Below are 14,914 nucleotides of genomic sequence, written 5' to 3'. Positions count from 1 at the left end.
AAAACCTTTTGACACGTTTGGCACAAAATGGGATGTTTTGGAATTTCAAACTTTGGCATGTTTTGCCCATCTCTATGATCAAAGCAACGTCTCTCTCTCTCTCTCCTTACCTGCTTGCTGCCATCTTTTGTCTTCATTTCATCCAAGAACTGCATCTTTAACATGATCCTGGGGTCCTTGCGAGGAGGGTACGGAAGGCCCGTGATGATGACGCCTCGTCCATTCTTATCAGCAAAGTCCAAACCTTCGCTAGCCTGAAAACAAATAACGAGTTTGATCAACATTGTCCTGTTAAAGGACAAATGTCTGCAAAAATCAAGGTGTTGCAGAATGGGACAAACTAGTCAAGGGGCAATTCAACAAATACAAAAGTTAAATTAATTTCGACTGAGCAGTGGTCAATAATAATAAACACAATCCAAAAACACAAGTTGCAATGATTTCGACAAAAACGTGGTCACCAATAATAAAAGAAACTGAATGAAACTATTGACACAGCATTGAATTGTCCTGTGGCAAATTGGCCGCGGGGAGCTGTCCAAGACCGAAGGTGCTGCCTGGTATTGTATTAAATATTCAGATTTTCTTTGGAAAACAGATGGTGCGGTAGCTTAGCCCTACTTTTCTTTGGAAAACAGATGGTGCAGTGATTAAATGCAGCATTCCAGGTTAACTCGGCCCACAGCCTGGAATTTGATCCCAACTGGCTCAAGGTTGAATCAAACCTGCATCCTTCAGAGGTCAGATTGCTGGGGACAATATGCTGACATTGTAAACCGCTCAGAGAGTGCTGTAAAGCAGTATGGAGCGGTATAGAAGTCTAAGTGTCTATGGAGATTCTCCATCATCTAGGTCATGGTTGTCTCAAAGGTGCATTTTCAGGAGGCAACTAGATTTGCCTCCTGGGGGTTTTTTGAAGATGTTTTGCTTCCCATCCAAAAAGCTTCTTCAGCTCTGACTGGATGGTAGTGGATGATCTTTCCGTCCTCCATCATCCAATCAGAGCCGAAGAAGCTTCTTGGATGAGAAGCGAAACATCTTCGAATAAAATCAAGGAAGTCCAGTTGCCTCCTGAAAATGCACCTTTGGGATAAGTCTAAGTGCTATTGTTATTGTTACTAACTTTGCTCACTTTTGAGGAATCACAGGTTCTGTCCTCTAGTGCCTCCCAGAGTTTGCCCAAATTTATGTTCATTGTGTCGATGATATCATCAAACCATCTCCTCTGCCGTCCCCACTTCCCATTTAGCCTCCCATCTTCCCCAACATCGGGGTCTTTTCCAAGGAGCCCTCTCTTCTCATTTGGTGGCCAAAGTATTTGTGCTTTGGCTTCACAGCACCTGTCCTTCCAAGTCAGGGTTGATGTCTGTGGAGATTCTCAGTCATCCAGGTCATAGTTGTCTCCAAGGTGCTTTTTTCTTCAAAAGGCAACTGGACTGTTTTTTCTTTGAGGAAGGAGAAGAAAAGGTTTCGCTTCTCATTCTTCAGCCCACATATTGGCCGTACATAGGAGATACAGTGTGTCCAAAATAAACAATGTATGAAGCATCAGGTGGTAGTATGTAGCCAATGTTGGCTTTTCTGGCAAAGTTCACTGGAACTGCATCTGATTATTACTTGGATGGGAGGACACTGGCTTTAGTTTCGACCAGTGTTTTTCAAACTTGGCAGCTCTTGAGATGTCTGGAAGACTAGATTACCAGAAGTGCTGGCTGGGAAATTCTGTGAGTTGAAGTAAATCCCTCTTAAAGTTGACAAGTTTGAAAATTTTGCTCTAGAACCTAGTCAGGTTTATACCGACTGTACAGTTTGAATATACACTGCTCTCATTCTCGAGCTTTACGATTCTGGATTTTGAACCAGGACAGGATCTGCATTAAATGAATATATGTATGTATGTTTGGGCCACACATACCTTTCCCCTGCACACAGCCAAGAAAATAGCACCGTTTGATTTCGGGCAGACCACCTTTTCATAATAGGCGTCCATAACCTAGGGAAAAAAGTTAGATCAGTTCAAACAGAATGCACACACACACACAAAGATAACTGTGGTTTAGTGGATTTATTAATATTCCCCCACAACTCCCTTCACCACAAACCCAGAACTGTCCCAATTAAGTCCAGCCACCAGCAGATGCTTGTCCACAGAGCAATGGCCAATGAGACCGCAAGGCACTTGAAAGTTTTCCAGTCAAAAAAACCCCACCACACCAGGCAAAATTAAATCCACAATACAAGAGAGTTCACAAGACAAGAAAAGTCCAGAGTTCACAAGGCACGATCCAAGTCAAGGCAGGAATCACAACGACTTGGAAACAGACAGCTAGTCAATGAACATGTTGTTCCCAGCATCCCCTCCATCTGTCTGTTATGCTAAATAGCCGGCTTCTAGTGCAGCCCATCATGAGGGGCGAAGCTGCCTCCTTGCGAGTAATCTAGCTGACCTCTTCTGCTCCTGCCTTTTCTCTGCCCTACGTGTCCTTGGATCAGGTGCAGCAGGCAGCTCCTCTTCCTCATCGCTGACTGGCTGCAGCTGCCTGCTTTCCTGCCTGAAGCCTCAAGGCTGCCCTGCTGCAGCTGTGCTTCAGCCGAATCCCTCTCAGATGGTTGCTTGGCACTGTTGAGCAACTCCCCTCCAGATGTGCCTGGAACTGATTCATCTTCCTCTCAGCTGACACCGGAGAGAAATGCAAGTAGATAAGTAGGTGCCACTTTGATGGTGATCCATGCGCTTTTGGCATACAGTCATGCTGGCCACATGACCACAGAAATGTCTCCAGACAATGTTGGCTCCCTCAGCTGACAGTCAACATTGTCTGGAGACATTTCTGTGGTCATGTGGCCAGCATGACTGTATGTCAAAAGCGCATGGATCACCATCTCAGCTGAGAACCCTTTTGCCCCTTTTTTTTTTTACTGTCAAATATACATCCTACTTATTGAATATTTGTAGCTCGGGTTTGAACTGTGGGATCTTTGATGCTTTCTGAACTTGGTGGTTTTCTTGCAGACGGTTCATGACCCAGTAGGTAGCATCGTGAGTACAAGAAGGGAGAGGAGGAGGAGGAAGTAGTGGTGGCCCTTGGTGCTCTCTGAACTTGGTTGTTTTCTTATAGATGTTTCATTACCCAGCTAGATAATATAATCTCTGCTCTGTTAATATACTAGTTAGTGGCTCTCAGTGTTGGTGGGAGTTCTTGTTTCAATGGTTCCTTGATTAGGCTTGTTGTTTGTTGCTTGTGTGTTGGTAGTTCCTTGACTGTCCCACTAACATTGACAGGGCAAGCCACTTGTATGTTAACAGAGAAACCCACTCCCCTTTAGCACTTATTCTTGGAAATGAACAGGCTGAGCCAGAGGACAGAGTCAAACGTATCATCAGCTTGGAGTCTCTAAGTCCACCTCCTCCCTTGAAATCAGTTGACTCTTATCTGGTGCCAATTCGCCTTGACCATTTCCGTAATAGTTCAGATTCTCGTGTATAGGTAACACGAAATAGATTTGTAGTGCTTTTGAACGCTATCTTGGTTCCTGATGCCTTGCACTTGACACTGATAACGCTAGCTAGTTGGGTCATGAAACATCTGCAAGAACACAACCAAGCTCAGAGAGCACCAGGGACCCCACATACCGTACTTTCTTGGTACACCTAGTTAGTCTCACTGGAACATCAACATCATGAACTGTCTAAAGGGTTCTGCATGTGCATTTTCCCCAGAGTGAACCCAGATGAAGATATTTTATTTCAAAATGTAGTTAGTTCTCTTGGAAGCATTTAAGAAATAACATTAACTCTGAAATGGCTCCGTCCAAAAGAGAGTAATAAAAGTGTTTGATTGTACCAGCAATTAGAAGTCCTCTCTGTAACTTTCTGTGTTGGAAAAAAAAACAAAAACTAAAAAGCAACCAGGAATGAATTTTACTTGAAAAAGCTTAGGAACTCACTTCCAGTACAGGTAGTCCTCGACATACAATTCATTTAGTGACTGTTCGAAGTTGCAACAGCACTGAAAAAACTGACTTATGACTGGGTTTTCAGTTACAACCTTGCAGCAATCAAATTTCTTGGCAACTGGCATGTATGACAGCTGGGGTGTCCCCGTGTGATGCGATCACCATTTGTAACCTTCCAAGCTGACTTCCAACAAGCCAAGTCCATGGGGCAAGCCAGATTCACATAACGACCACCTGACTCACTTAAGAACTGCAGCAATTCGCTTAACCACTGCGGGAGAAAAGGTCGTAAAATGGAGCGCAACTCATTTAACAACTGCTTTCCTTAGCAATGGAAATTTTAGGGCTCAGTTGCGGTCACAGGTTGAGAACTACCTGTAACTTATTTAATTTAGTAAGAAGATTTATCTGTCAACCGTCCTGTTGGCATATGCAGCAAAAGAAACTCCTGGACATTACTTTACCAAGAGTACAACTTTACTGATAGATCCATACAGGGTACATTAGAAGCAAAGCTAGCTCTGAGGTTTTCGTGCAAAAAACAGCAGTTCATTTCCCCTTTCCTCCATTTGGCCCACCTACTGTCCATTGTCCATCAATCCAACACGTTCTTTTTATTTTGGGAAAACAGTCTGCGCTTTTGGAAGATTCCCATCGCACGGCCTTGAAGTATCAGGATCTTCTCAGGCTGCCAAAGGCTCACATAGATTCTTTAACTCCTCCCAGCTCCTAATATATTCCAAGCATTCTCCTCCCCCCTCCCTTCGTTTCTGTTGTCAAGTTGCGAGTAGAGGTGCGTTACGAGTAAGTCTAAACAGCTGCTCAGATCACTCACAGTGACTCCAGGTGGCTTATAAAGATAAAACCCAAGGACAAAACTCAATAAACTCCACACACAGCCCTACCCACCAGATCAGCCATGTGATGGGCTCCATATCACTCTGGGGACTCTATGCCTACTGGGAGAACCAAGTCTTCAGGCCTTCTGAAAGAAGGTGAAGGTGGGGACCAATCTTATCTCCTTAAGGATGATGTTCCACAAGGAGCAAGCCACTAAGGAGAAGGCCCTTCTTCTAGGTCCCAAAAGATGGACCTCTTTAAGAGAGGGGAGCCGTAACAGTCCCTGCCTCCCTGCTCTAGTGGATCGAGTAGAGGTGGCTGGGAAAAGATGGTCCTTCAAATAACCTAGTTGCAGACCATGCAGAGTTACAAGGTCACAACTAGCACCTTAAATGAGACTTGGAAGCAAATCGGCAGCCAATGCAGATCCTGCAAGAGAGGCGACATATGTGCAAATCTAGGCTTACACAAAAGTGTTCAAGTCACCGCATTATGAACCGATGGAAGCTTCTGGATACTTTTCAAGGGGGGCCCCATGTAGAGCACATAATAAAAGCAAAGTCCTGAATGGAACATATATTCAGTGTCCTTTCCATTTGCAAGTAATCAAGATTGGAAAACACCACAACATTTAGTTCCCACCCCTTGCGAAACAAGCCCTCCAATTTTTTTTAAAACGATTGAATCTATTTGCAATTAATGCTGCAATAATATATTAATCAGTATTCAACTAGAGGGGATGGTATGTGTATGTCTTTTTGTGTGATGCACCTTTTTTTAATGCTTTGATGGTTTTGTGGGGTTTTTTTTTCTTTTTGTCCTTTTGGATTTTTTTTTTCAGCGCTGTATTTTATATTTTAAATTTGTTTTGAATAAGAATAAAAATATATAATAATAAATATTGGAAAACACTGGCTTTAAAGTAAGAGTTGCCTAACGTTCATGATAATTGATCACCTGTTAGCAGTGCTCTCTTCCATCTGCTATAAGAAATTCCCCAGACTGGACAAGTTGTGCTGAACAAAGGAAAACGGAAAACTCCCTCCTGCTACTCACACAGGAAGGTCAAAAGATAGAAAGAACACATAATTCTTTCCCTGCTCCCAAGCACTTCACTCTCACTCACTGAGTAAAAATACCATTTACTAATCTTGTCCTTCCGGGGAAAAAAAATGATTATGCAGTGACCAAGTCCCTAAAGCAAATAACCTTTAATTACCAGCTCCCAAACGTTGGCTGCCTAACCTAGTTACCCCATGACTCGCTTTGCAAAATTCAAAGAGTCACCAACCGCCAAACAGGCTGTTTTTTGTATAATATGTAAAAAACATATGCCCAAAAAGCTAAGTGAGATTTAACACAATCTCAAATTTAGCATGTTAGCCAAAGGCAGGATTTTACGTGACCTTCTAAAATAGAGGTGGGGAACTATGGGCCCCTGTTTTTTTTGACTTGTGGACTTCAACCCGAAAACTCCTGTTTGGCTCAGGAATTCTGGGAATTGAAGTCCACAAGTCATAAGAAGCCACAGTTTCCTACCCCTGTTCTAAATAAATAAATAAAATTACCTATGAGATCCTTTTTGTTCTGCCCAGGTTGGGCAGGGAAGATACGTTGCGGACTCTGTCAACCAAAGAAGTCCAACTGGTGGGTTTCAAATAAACCATTGCTGTTCCCCCCGCCCTATGGAATAGTCTCCCTCATCCCAGAGGTAAGGCAGAGCCCCCACCGACCTGGCCTTCAGGAAAGACACACAAACATGGCTCTGTGGCTCTGATGGCTCCCCCAGATACCTCTCCAGAGGTCACTTCAGAGGAGGATGAACCAGTCTCAGGCACTTCAGGAGGGGTGTTGGTCAATGGTTCCAAGCAACCAGCTGAGGGTAATTTGGCTGGATCACAAGTGCAGTGGGTCAGTGATGATGAGAATAGAATAGAATAACAGAGTTGGAAGGGACCTTGGAGGTCTTCTAGTCCAAACCCCCTCCTCAGGCAGGAAACCCTACACCACTTCAGACAAATGGTTATCCCATCTCTTCTTAAAAACCTCCAGTGTTGGAGCATTCACCACTTCTGGAGGCAAGTCATTCCACTGGTTAATTGTTCTCACTGTCAGGAAATTCCTCCTTAGTTCTAGGTTGAATTTTTTTTTTATTAGTTTCTATCCGTTGCTTCTTGTCCTACCTTCCGGTGCTTTGGAGAATAGGTTGACCCCCCCCATCCTTTTCCCTGTGGCAACTCCTGAGATATTGGAACACTGCTATCATGTCACCCCTAGTCCTTCTTTTCATTAAGATCACGGATGCCAAACTAGCAGTCTGCGGGCCAGATGCGTCACACGCAGGCCACGCCCACCGCAACTCCGTGAATGGGGAAAATGTCGCAAAACATCACGTGACAGCAAGGGAGCACGGCGAGTTTCCCGTGAGCTAGACATACCCAATCCAGCAACCATTCTTTGTATGTTTTATCCTCCAGTCCCCTAATCCTCTTTATTGCTCTTCTCTGCACTCTTTCTAGAGTCTCCATATCTTTTTTATATCCTGCCTTCTGCACCTGATCCAAGAACAGGTAGGACAGAGAAAAGGCAGGAGCAGCAGAGGTCAGCCAAATTACTCATGAGGAGGCAACTTCACCTTTCTTGATGGGCTGCACCAGAAGCTGGCTATTTAACACAGCACACGGATAGAGCCGATGTTGGGAACAATGTGTTCATTTCCTAGACGCATGTTTTCTGGTCGTGATTCCTGCCTTGACTTTGGATTGTGCTTTGTGAACTCTGGATTTTTCTTGCCTTGTGAATCCTCTTGTGTTGTGGATTTAATTTTGCCTGATGGATTTGTCTTTTGTGGAAAACTTTCAAGTACCTTGTGGACTCAGTGGCCATTGCTCTGTGGACTAGCATCGGTCTACCTTTGGCTGAATAGTTCTGGGTTTTTGGTGAAGTGAATTGCTGGGGAGTATTAATAAACCCACTAAACCACTAGGTATGTGGGAGTGTGAACAGGACAGCACAGTGGCTTTGCGTCTATGGAGATTCTCAATCATCCAGGTCACGGTTATTCCAAAGGTGCTTTTCCAAAAGGCAACTGGACTTCCTTGGTGTCTTTTCTTTGAAAACCTCTTACTTCTCACCCAAGAAGCTTCTTCAGTTCTAAAGACCCAAGCACCTTGTACAACTGAAAAGCATTATCAGAAAATCAAGGATGACTTGTTTGTTACGCTTTTTTATGATCTCCATTTAATCTCCATTTAAGGATCAGTTCTGGGAGAATCTCTTTTACAGTAGTCTTGTGGCATAGCCTTACGGAATCTTAAAAGCATTAAATTATCATCACCTAATACTGATAGTCTTGGCTTAGTGATATATTCAGATGCTTTCATACTCTCAGCTTGTTGATGAAAGAACATTTGGCCAAAAAAGATGGAAAAAATGCAAGCAGGCCAAAATATACTCCATCTTTCTTGGCCAGATGTTCTTCTTCCATCAACAAGCTGAGGGTAACATTTATGAAAGCATCTGAATATATCGCTAAGCCAAGACTATCAATTAATAAGGGAACTGACTGCATAAGGTTTCTGAAAGAAAAGTAATTTATTGTGAAAACATTGTGATGAAGTCTCACTGACCTCTGTGAATGCTCCTTTGTGCCTCGGTTCTACAAATATTGGCTTCAGTGCTTCTATTTTTTTTGCAAAGTCATGGGCCTAGCAGAGCAGAGACAGAAGAGATTAAATTAAAATAAAATAAAAAAATAGGGAGAACTCCTCCATCATCTAAGGGAGGAGTCGGGGTGAAATCCAGCAAGTTCTGGAGAACCGGTAGCGGAAATTTTGAGTAGTTCGGAGAACTGGCAAATACCACCTCTAGCTGGCCCCAAAATGGGGTGGGAATGGGGATTTTGCAGTATCCTTCCCCTGCCATGCCCACCAAGCCACGCCCACAGAACCGGTAGTAAAAAAATTTGGATTTCACCACTGGGAGGAGTCTCCAAACCTGGCCACTTTAAGACTTGTGGACTTCAACTCCCAGATTTCCCAGCCAGCATGGCTGGATAGGGAATTCTGGGAGTTCTTCAAGGAACAGTGAATAACAAGAGTTGGAAGGGACTTTAGATGTCTTCTAGTCCAACTTCTGTTCAAGATGAAGACCCTATACATTTCAGACAAGCGGCTGTCCAGCCTCTTCTTAAAAGCCTCCAGTGATGGGGCACCCACAACTTCTGGGGGAAAATTCTTCCACTGGTTGATTGTTAGGAAGTTTCTCCTTAGTTCTAAGTTGCTTCCTCCTTGATTAGTTCCCACCCTTGCTTCTTGTCTTGCATTTTGGTACTTTTGAAAATAGGATGACTCTATCTTCTTTGTGTCAGTCCCTCAAATATTGGAAGACTGCTATCGTGTCACTCCTAGTCCTTCACTAGACTGAACATACCCAATTCCTTCAATTAATTCTTATATTTTAGCCTCCAGCCCCCTAATCATCTTAGTTGCTGTTCTGTACACTCTTTACAATGTCTCAACATATTTTTTATAAGATGGTGACCAAAACTGGTGTGGTCTTACTAAGGCTTTTAAAAGCGGTACTAATACTTCACGTGATCTTGATTCTATCCCTCTGTTAATGCAACCTAGGATTGCATTAGCTTTTTTGGCTGCTGCAGCAGACGGCTGGCTTATGTTTAAGTGATCATCCATTAGAACTCCAAGGTCCCTCTCACAATTACTGTTTCTGAGCCAGGTTTCATCCAATCTGTACTTGTACCTCTGGTTTTTCATGCCCAGGTGTAAAACCTTGCTTTTCTCCACATTAAATTTCATTTTGTTGGATAGGGCCCATTGTTCAAGTCTGTCAAAACCCTTTTGGATTTTGAGCTTGTCTTCTGGGGTGTTGGCTATTCCTGCCAGCTTAGTGTCATCTGCAAATTTGATGAATTCCCCTTCTATTCCCTCATCTAAGTCATTTATGAAGATATTGAAGAATATTGGGCCTAAGACAGAACTTTATGGCACCCCACTGTTTACTTCCCTCCATGTAGATGTAGTACCATTAAGGACTACTCGTTGAATACAATTTGTCAGTTACAAATCCATCTGGGTGGTGATGCTGTCCATCCCACATTTTTCTAGCTTATCAAGAAGTAGGTTGTGGTCTACTTTGTCAAATGCCTTGCTGAAGTCTAACTATACTATATCCACAGCATTTCGCTGGTCTACTAATTTACTCACTTTGTCAACAAATGAAATAAAATTGGTTTGGCATGATCTGTTTTTAACAAACCCGTGCTGGCTGCTAGTTATAACTTTATTTGTTTTTAGATGTTCACAGATCTGTTTTTTATTTTTTATTTTTTCCAGTATCTTCCAAGAATTGACGTTACACTGATTGGTCTGTAATTTCCTGGGTCTATTTTTCCCCCCTTTTTTGAAGATGGGAACCACATCAGCTCTTTTCCAATCCTCTGATAATTCCCTGGTGCTCCAAGATTTTTTAAAGATATGATACAATGGTTCTGAGATGACATCTGCCAGCTCCTTCAGAATTCTGGGATGTAATTGGTCAGGTCCCGGTAATTTATATTCATCAAGGTCAGGCAGATGTTCTGTTACCATTTTCTTATTTTTATTTCTAGTCTGTCTTTTACCCTTATGTTTTTCTTGCCTAAGTGCAAAACCTTACTTATCTCTACAGTGAGCTTCATTTTGTTGGATAGGGCCTGGTGAACAAGTCTGTCAAGATCCATCGGGATCCTGAGTGTATCATCTGGGGTGTTGTTTATTCCTGCCACAGCTTCGTGTCCTCTGCAAATTTAATGAGTGCCCCTTCTATTTGCTCATCTAAGTCGTTTATGACTTCAACTCCCAGAATTTCCCAGCAGGCTGCTGAAGTTGAAATCCACAAGTCTTAAAATGGCCAAATTTGGAGACCCCCCAATTTAAGGTCTAGTCTGTTCCCCAAAGCAGAAACCTACTCTCCAATATTCCAGGCTTTTATCCATGACCGGATATGAAGGAAAAAACACCAGGAGTCCATTTGGTATTATTCGGACAAGATTAACTGCAATAAAACACAGTGAGTTAAACCAACTTTATCTGACTTCAGTACTGAGATAACATTTGCTTTTTAAAACACCTTTGGACATTTCTCTTCTGATCTACAGGCAGTCTTTGACTTACAACCACAATAGGGACCAGAACTTATGTTGTTAAGCAAGGCAGCTGTTAAGTGAATCACACCCCACTTTATGATATTTTTTGGCCGCTGATATTAAACAAATCACTGCAATTAAGAGAACCGTGCATTCATTAAGCAAATCCGGTTTCTCCCATTGACTTTGCTTGTCAGAAGCCGGCTGGGAAGGTCACAAATGATGAGCATGTGACTCAGGACGTTGCAACCGTCGTAAATACATGCCGATTGCCAAGAGTCTAAATTTTGATCACATGAGGGTAGGATGCTGCGATGGTTTTAAGTACAAACCTTGGGTGTACGTCACTTTTTTCAGCACCATTGTAACTTCGGTCACTTAAACGACTGGTTGTACGTCAAGGGCTACATATACTTTGCTACAGCCCTATTCTCAGCAAAGCAAAGTCTCAGTCTCTCAGCCATCTTCCTCCTATCGCTAAAATGTTAGGGTACAAGAATAAATACATCGGAAATGCTCTCTGACTGTAAAAGCTCTCAACGAACAGAAGAGGCTGCCATATGTTGGGTTGAGCTTGGATGGTCATTGATACTGTAGGACAGGGGTGTCAAATTCAATTTCATTGAGGGCCGCATCAAGGTTGTGTTTGACCTCGGGGGAGGGAGGCAGGTGGGCGTGGCCAGCTTGACATCACTCCTATTGGGGGTGCCTGTGGTCCGAGCACTATGCCAGGGAAAACGGGCTCCCAAGCTCCGTTTTTGGCTGGGATGGCGTCCTGCAACCCTCTGCCAGCAAAAAAGGAGCTCAGGAAGGCCATATTTTCGCTGGCAGAGGTAACGTGGGCCGGTCCTTTGCTATTTCCAGAGCTCCCCCACGGGCCAGATCCAGCCCTCGGGCCTTGAGTTTCACATCCCCTGCTGTAGGGGATCTCTGGACATCCTAAGGTCCCTTCCAACTCTATGATTCCCACTGAATCTGAGAAGCGATTCCCTTCAAACATTAAGAAACTGGCTATTTCTGCACCGCTGACAATGAGACTCTGAGGATAAGACACAAAAAATGCGTCCAGACTGAAATCTGAAGAGATGCTCAGGTACTTGACTGATTTAGGTCTTGACCTCAAAAAGGATAACTTGGGGATGGTTGTGTGCATGTGATCTCACACAATACCCACCCCCAGTGTACACACAAATACATATATACACATACTGTATACACGCGTGCGTGCACAAATTATTTTTCACATTTTTGAACCGTCCAACTCTCTCAAGAGAGACACTCTGGGCAGTGTGCGATAAAAGATTAAAATATAAAACCAGTATATGTAAAAATTAAAGCTTTAGAATTAAGCAAGGATTCTGAATGGGGGCCTGCCTCACCTGTGGGAGGATATTCCACAGGGCAATGGGCAACAGCAGGGAAGGCTCTCTTCCTAGATCCTTAAAAGAGTTCTGATGGGATTTGCAACAAGAGCCCTGGTGGGCAAGTGGTTAGAATGCAGTATTGCAGGCTAACTCAATGTTCATCTGCCAGCAGTTCGATCCTGACCAGCTCAAATCTCTCTCTCTCTCTTTCTCTCTCTCTCTATCTGAATGCAGTATTGCAGGCTAACTCTACCTACTGCAGAAGGCTGTGAAGCACTAGAAAGCAGTATATAAGTCTAAGTGCTATTGCTATCCCTTCCCTGCCTGACTGGGTGGAGATAGGCCAATGTAATGGGATGAAGACACAAACACAAACACACACACTTGCATCATATAGTATAACGTAAAATTGTAACATCCCCTTGAGTACTCTGGACTGACAGCTGCTTTCCAAGAGAAGTTCCAGAAACAGATTTTAGAGCCCACCAACTTTTCAAGAATCACCAATGGCAGACATGGTGAGAGCAACGTCAGCGTTCTGCCTTATCTCCTCCTTCAACCCTCTCTTATTCTTCTATGTACCCTATCAACTGCACTGGAGCATTCAGTCCTGACTTGCACCCAGATTCTTTCTGCTTTACCTATGGTTTTCCCAATGGAGGACAGACATTCTTCCGTAAATCTGTAAATGAAGAGAGAAGGAATCCCATCAGCGTACAGGTTCTAGGTGTTAGGAAGAACGTCATGCTGCTCGGTTGTCACAATAATTTTCAGGAAAAATAAATGAATCATTTTTCCATGCTCAGTTCGTGGTGCTGAAATTGCTTTCCACGCCTCTCCAAGCTGTATGGAATTGTTCTTCAGCAATGAAACAACCTGTTTGTGGGCTCCGGCGCAGACTAGCTAGCTGACTGCAATCTTTCCACCTGTTACTCTAAAATTCCTATCAGGTACAGGTCGTCCTCGACTTATGACCACAATGGAGCCCAAAGTATTGGTTAAGTGAGTCTTGCCCCGTTTTATGACCTTTCTTCTCACACCTGTTAAGGGAATTATCACAGCTGATAATAAGACGGTTGTTAAGTGAATCAGGCTTCCCCATTGACTCTTGCTTGTCAGAAGGTCGCAAAACCTGATCATGTGACCCCGGGACACTGCAACGATCACCAATATGATCATGTGACCACGAGGAAGCTGCAGCGGTCCCAAGTGTGAAAAATGCTCATAGGTCACGTTTTTTCAGTCCTGTTGTAACTTTGAATGGTCAGTAAATGAACTGTTTTAAGTCGAGGACCGTATGTATGTATGTATGTATATATGTACATGTTTCCCCGAAAATAAGACCCTGTCTTATATTTTTTTGAACCCTGAAATAAGCGCTTGGCCTTATTGCCATGTGCTCAAAAACCTGATTGGGTTTATTATCAGGGGATAATGTCTTATTTTGGGTGGAGGATGTGTTATTAATCACTTCCATTGTGCTGATCCCCCCACTGGGGTCCTAACCCAACTGGAAGAAACAGGTCTTTAGGCCAGTGGTGAAATGTAAAATTTGTTACTACCAGTTCTGTGGGCGTGGCTTGGTGGTGGTGGTGGGGGTAATATGAATGAGTGGGCATGGCCAACTTTTTTTTTTTTTTACTTTTAAAACCATTTTTTCTACAATCTGAAAGAAGAGGTTGTAAAAAAATGCTTTTAAAGCCTCTGATGATCCCAGATGACTTGCCTGATCGGCAGAGGCTTTTTTTCCTTTTTAAAAACATTTTTTCTATAACCTCTTCGGAAGAAAAAATGCTTTTAAAAGCCTGTGATGATCCCACCTGAGCCACGCGATCATCAGAGGCTTTTTTTTTTTTTTTTACTTTTAAAAGCATTTTTTCGGCCAAAGAGATTGTAGAAAAAAATGCTTTTAAAAATTAAAGAAAAAGTCTCTGATGATTGAGCGGCTCAGCTGGGCAATGGGGGGGGGGGGCGCGGCAGGGATTTTTGCTACTGGTTCTCCGAACCACTTGCCTCCATCGCTACCGGTCTGAACCGGGAGCATTTCACCCCTGCTTTAGGTCCTTATGAAAAGAGGAGGGTTGGGGCCAACCTCACATGGAGTGGGGTGAGGGATGGTGAGATGTAGTACAGAGGAATGGTTATTAACTGTTATTAACAGATTAACATCTGCTGCTTGCAATTACTGCAAGTTCAAATCTCACCAGGCTCAAGGTTGACTCAGCCTTCCATCCTTTCAAAGGTAGGTAGGTGAAATGAGGACCCAGATTGTGGGGGCAATAAGCTGACTTTGTATAAATATACAAAAGTATGAAGGCTATTGCTTAACGCACTGTAAGCCGCCCTGAGTCTCCGGAGAAGGGCGGCATATAAATTAAAGCAAAAAAAAAAAAGATGCTCCAAAGGGTAGGAGCAACAGCAGAGAAGGCCCTTCTCCTGGACCTCCCCACCCCAGCTGGAATAATGGGGACCCGCAGCATGCCTCCTAGGCCAGCACAAATGGTACAGGCCAGTCCCAGTGGGGCAAGACAGTCCCTCAAGTAACCTGGACTCATGAAGGGCTTTGAAGGTGATCACCAACACCTTAAAGCAGACTCTTAAATAATTT

General features: G+C 43.4%; 1 protein-coding gene across 5 annotated transcripts in view; it reads right to left on the bottom strand.

Moving 5' to 3' along the window:
- Positions 1-14,914, bottom strand: part of RTEL1 (regulator of telomere elongation helicase 1) — a 207,794-nt gene that overhangs the window by 51,209 nt on the left and 141,671 nt on the right. For all 5 annotated transcript variants that reach the window (XM_087890974.1, XM_087890976.1, XM_060684364.2 and 2 more), the window contains exons 19-23: positions 12,948-12,988; positions 10,766-10,851; positions 8,427-8,504; positions 1,916-1,993; positions 111-254 (exon numbers count right to left, since the gene is read on the bottom strand). In XM_087890974.1, the coding sequence (XP_087747100.1) occupies positions 111-254; positions 1,916-1,993; positions 8,427-8,504; positions 10,766-10,851; positions 12,948-12,988 (427 nt within the window). The remainder of the gene's footprint in view (positions 1-110; positions 255-1,915; positions 1,994-8,426; positions 8,505-10,765; positions 10,852-12,947; positions 12,989-14,914) is intronic.

The sequence above is a fragment of the Pantherophis guttatus genome, chromosome 3 (genome assembly GCF_059756535.1).
Source record: "Pantherophis guttatus breed Tessera chromosome 3, ASM5975653v1, whole genome shotgun sequence".
Lineage (NCBI taxonomy): Eukaryota > Metazoa > Chordata > Lepidosauria > Squamata > Colubridae > Pantherophis > Pantherophis guttatus.
This window is presented reverse-complemented; position numbering and strand designations above follow the sequence as displayed.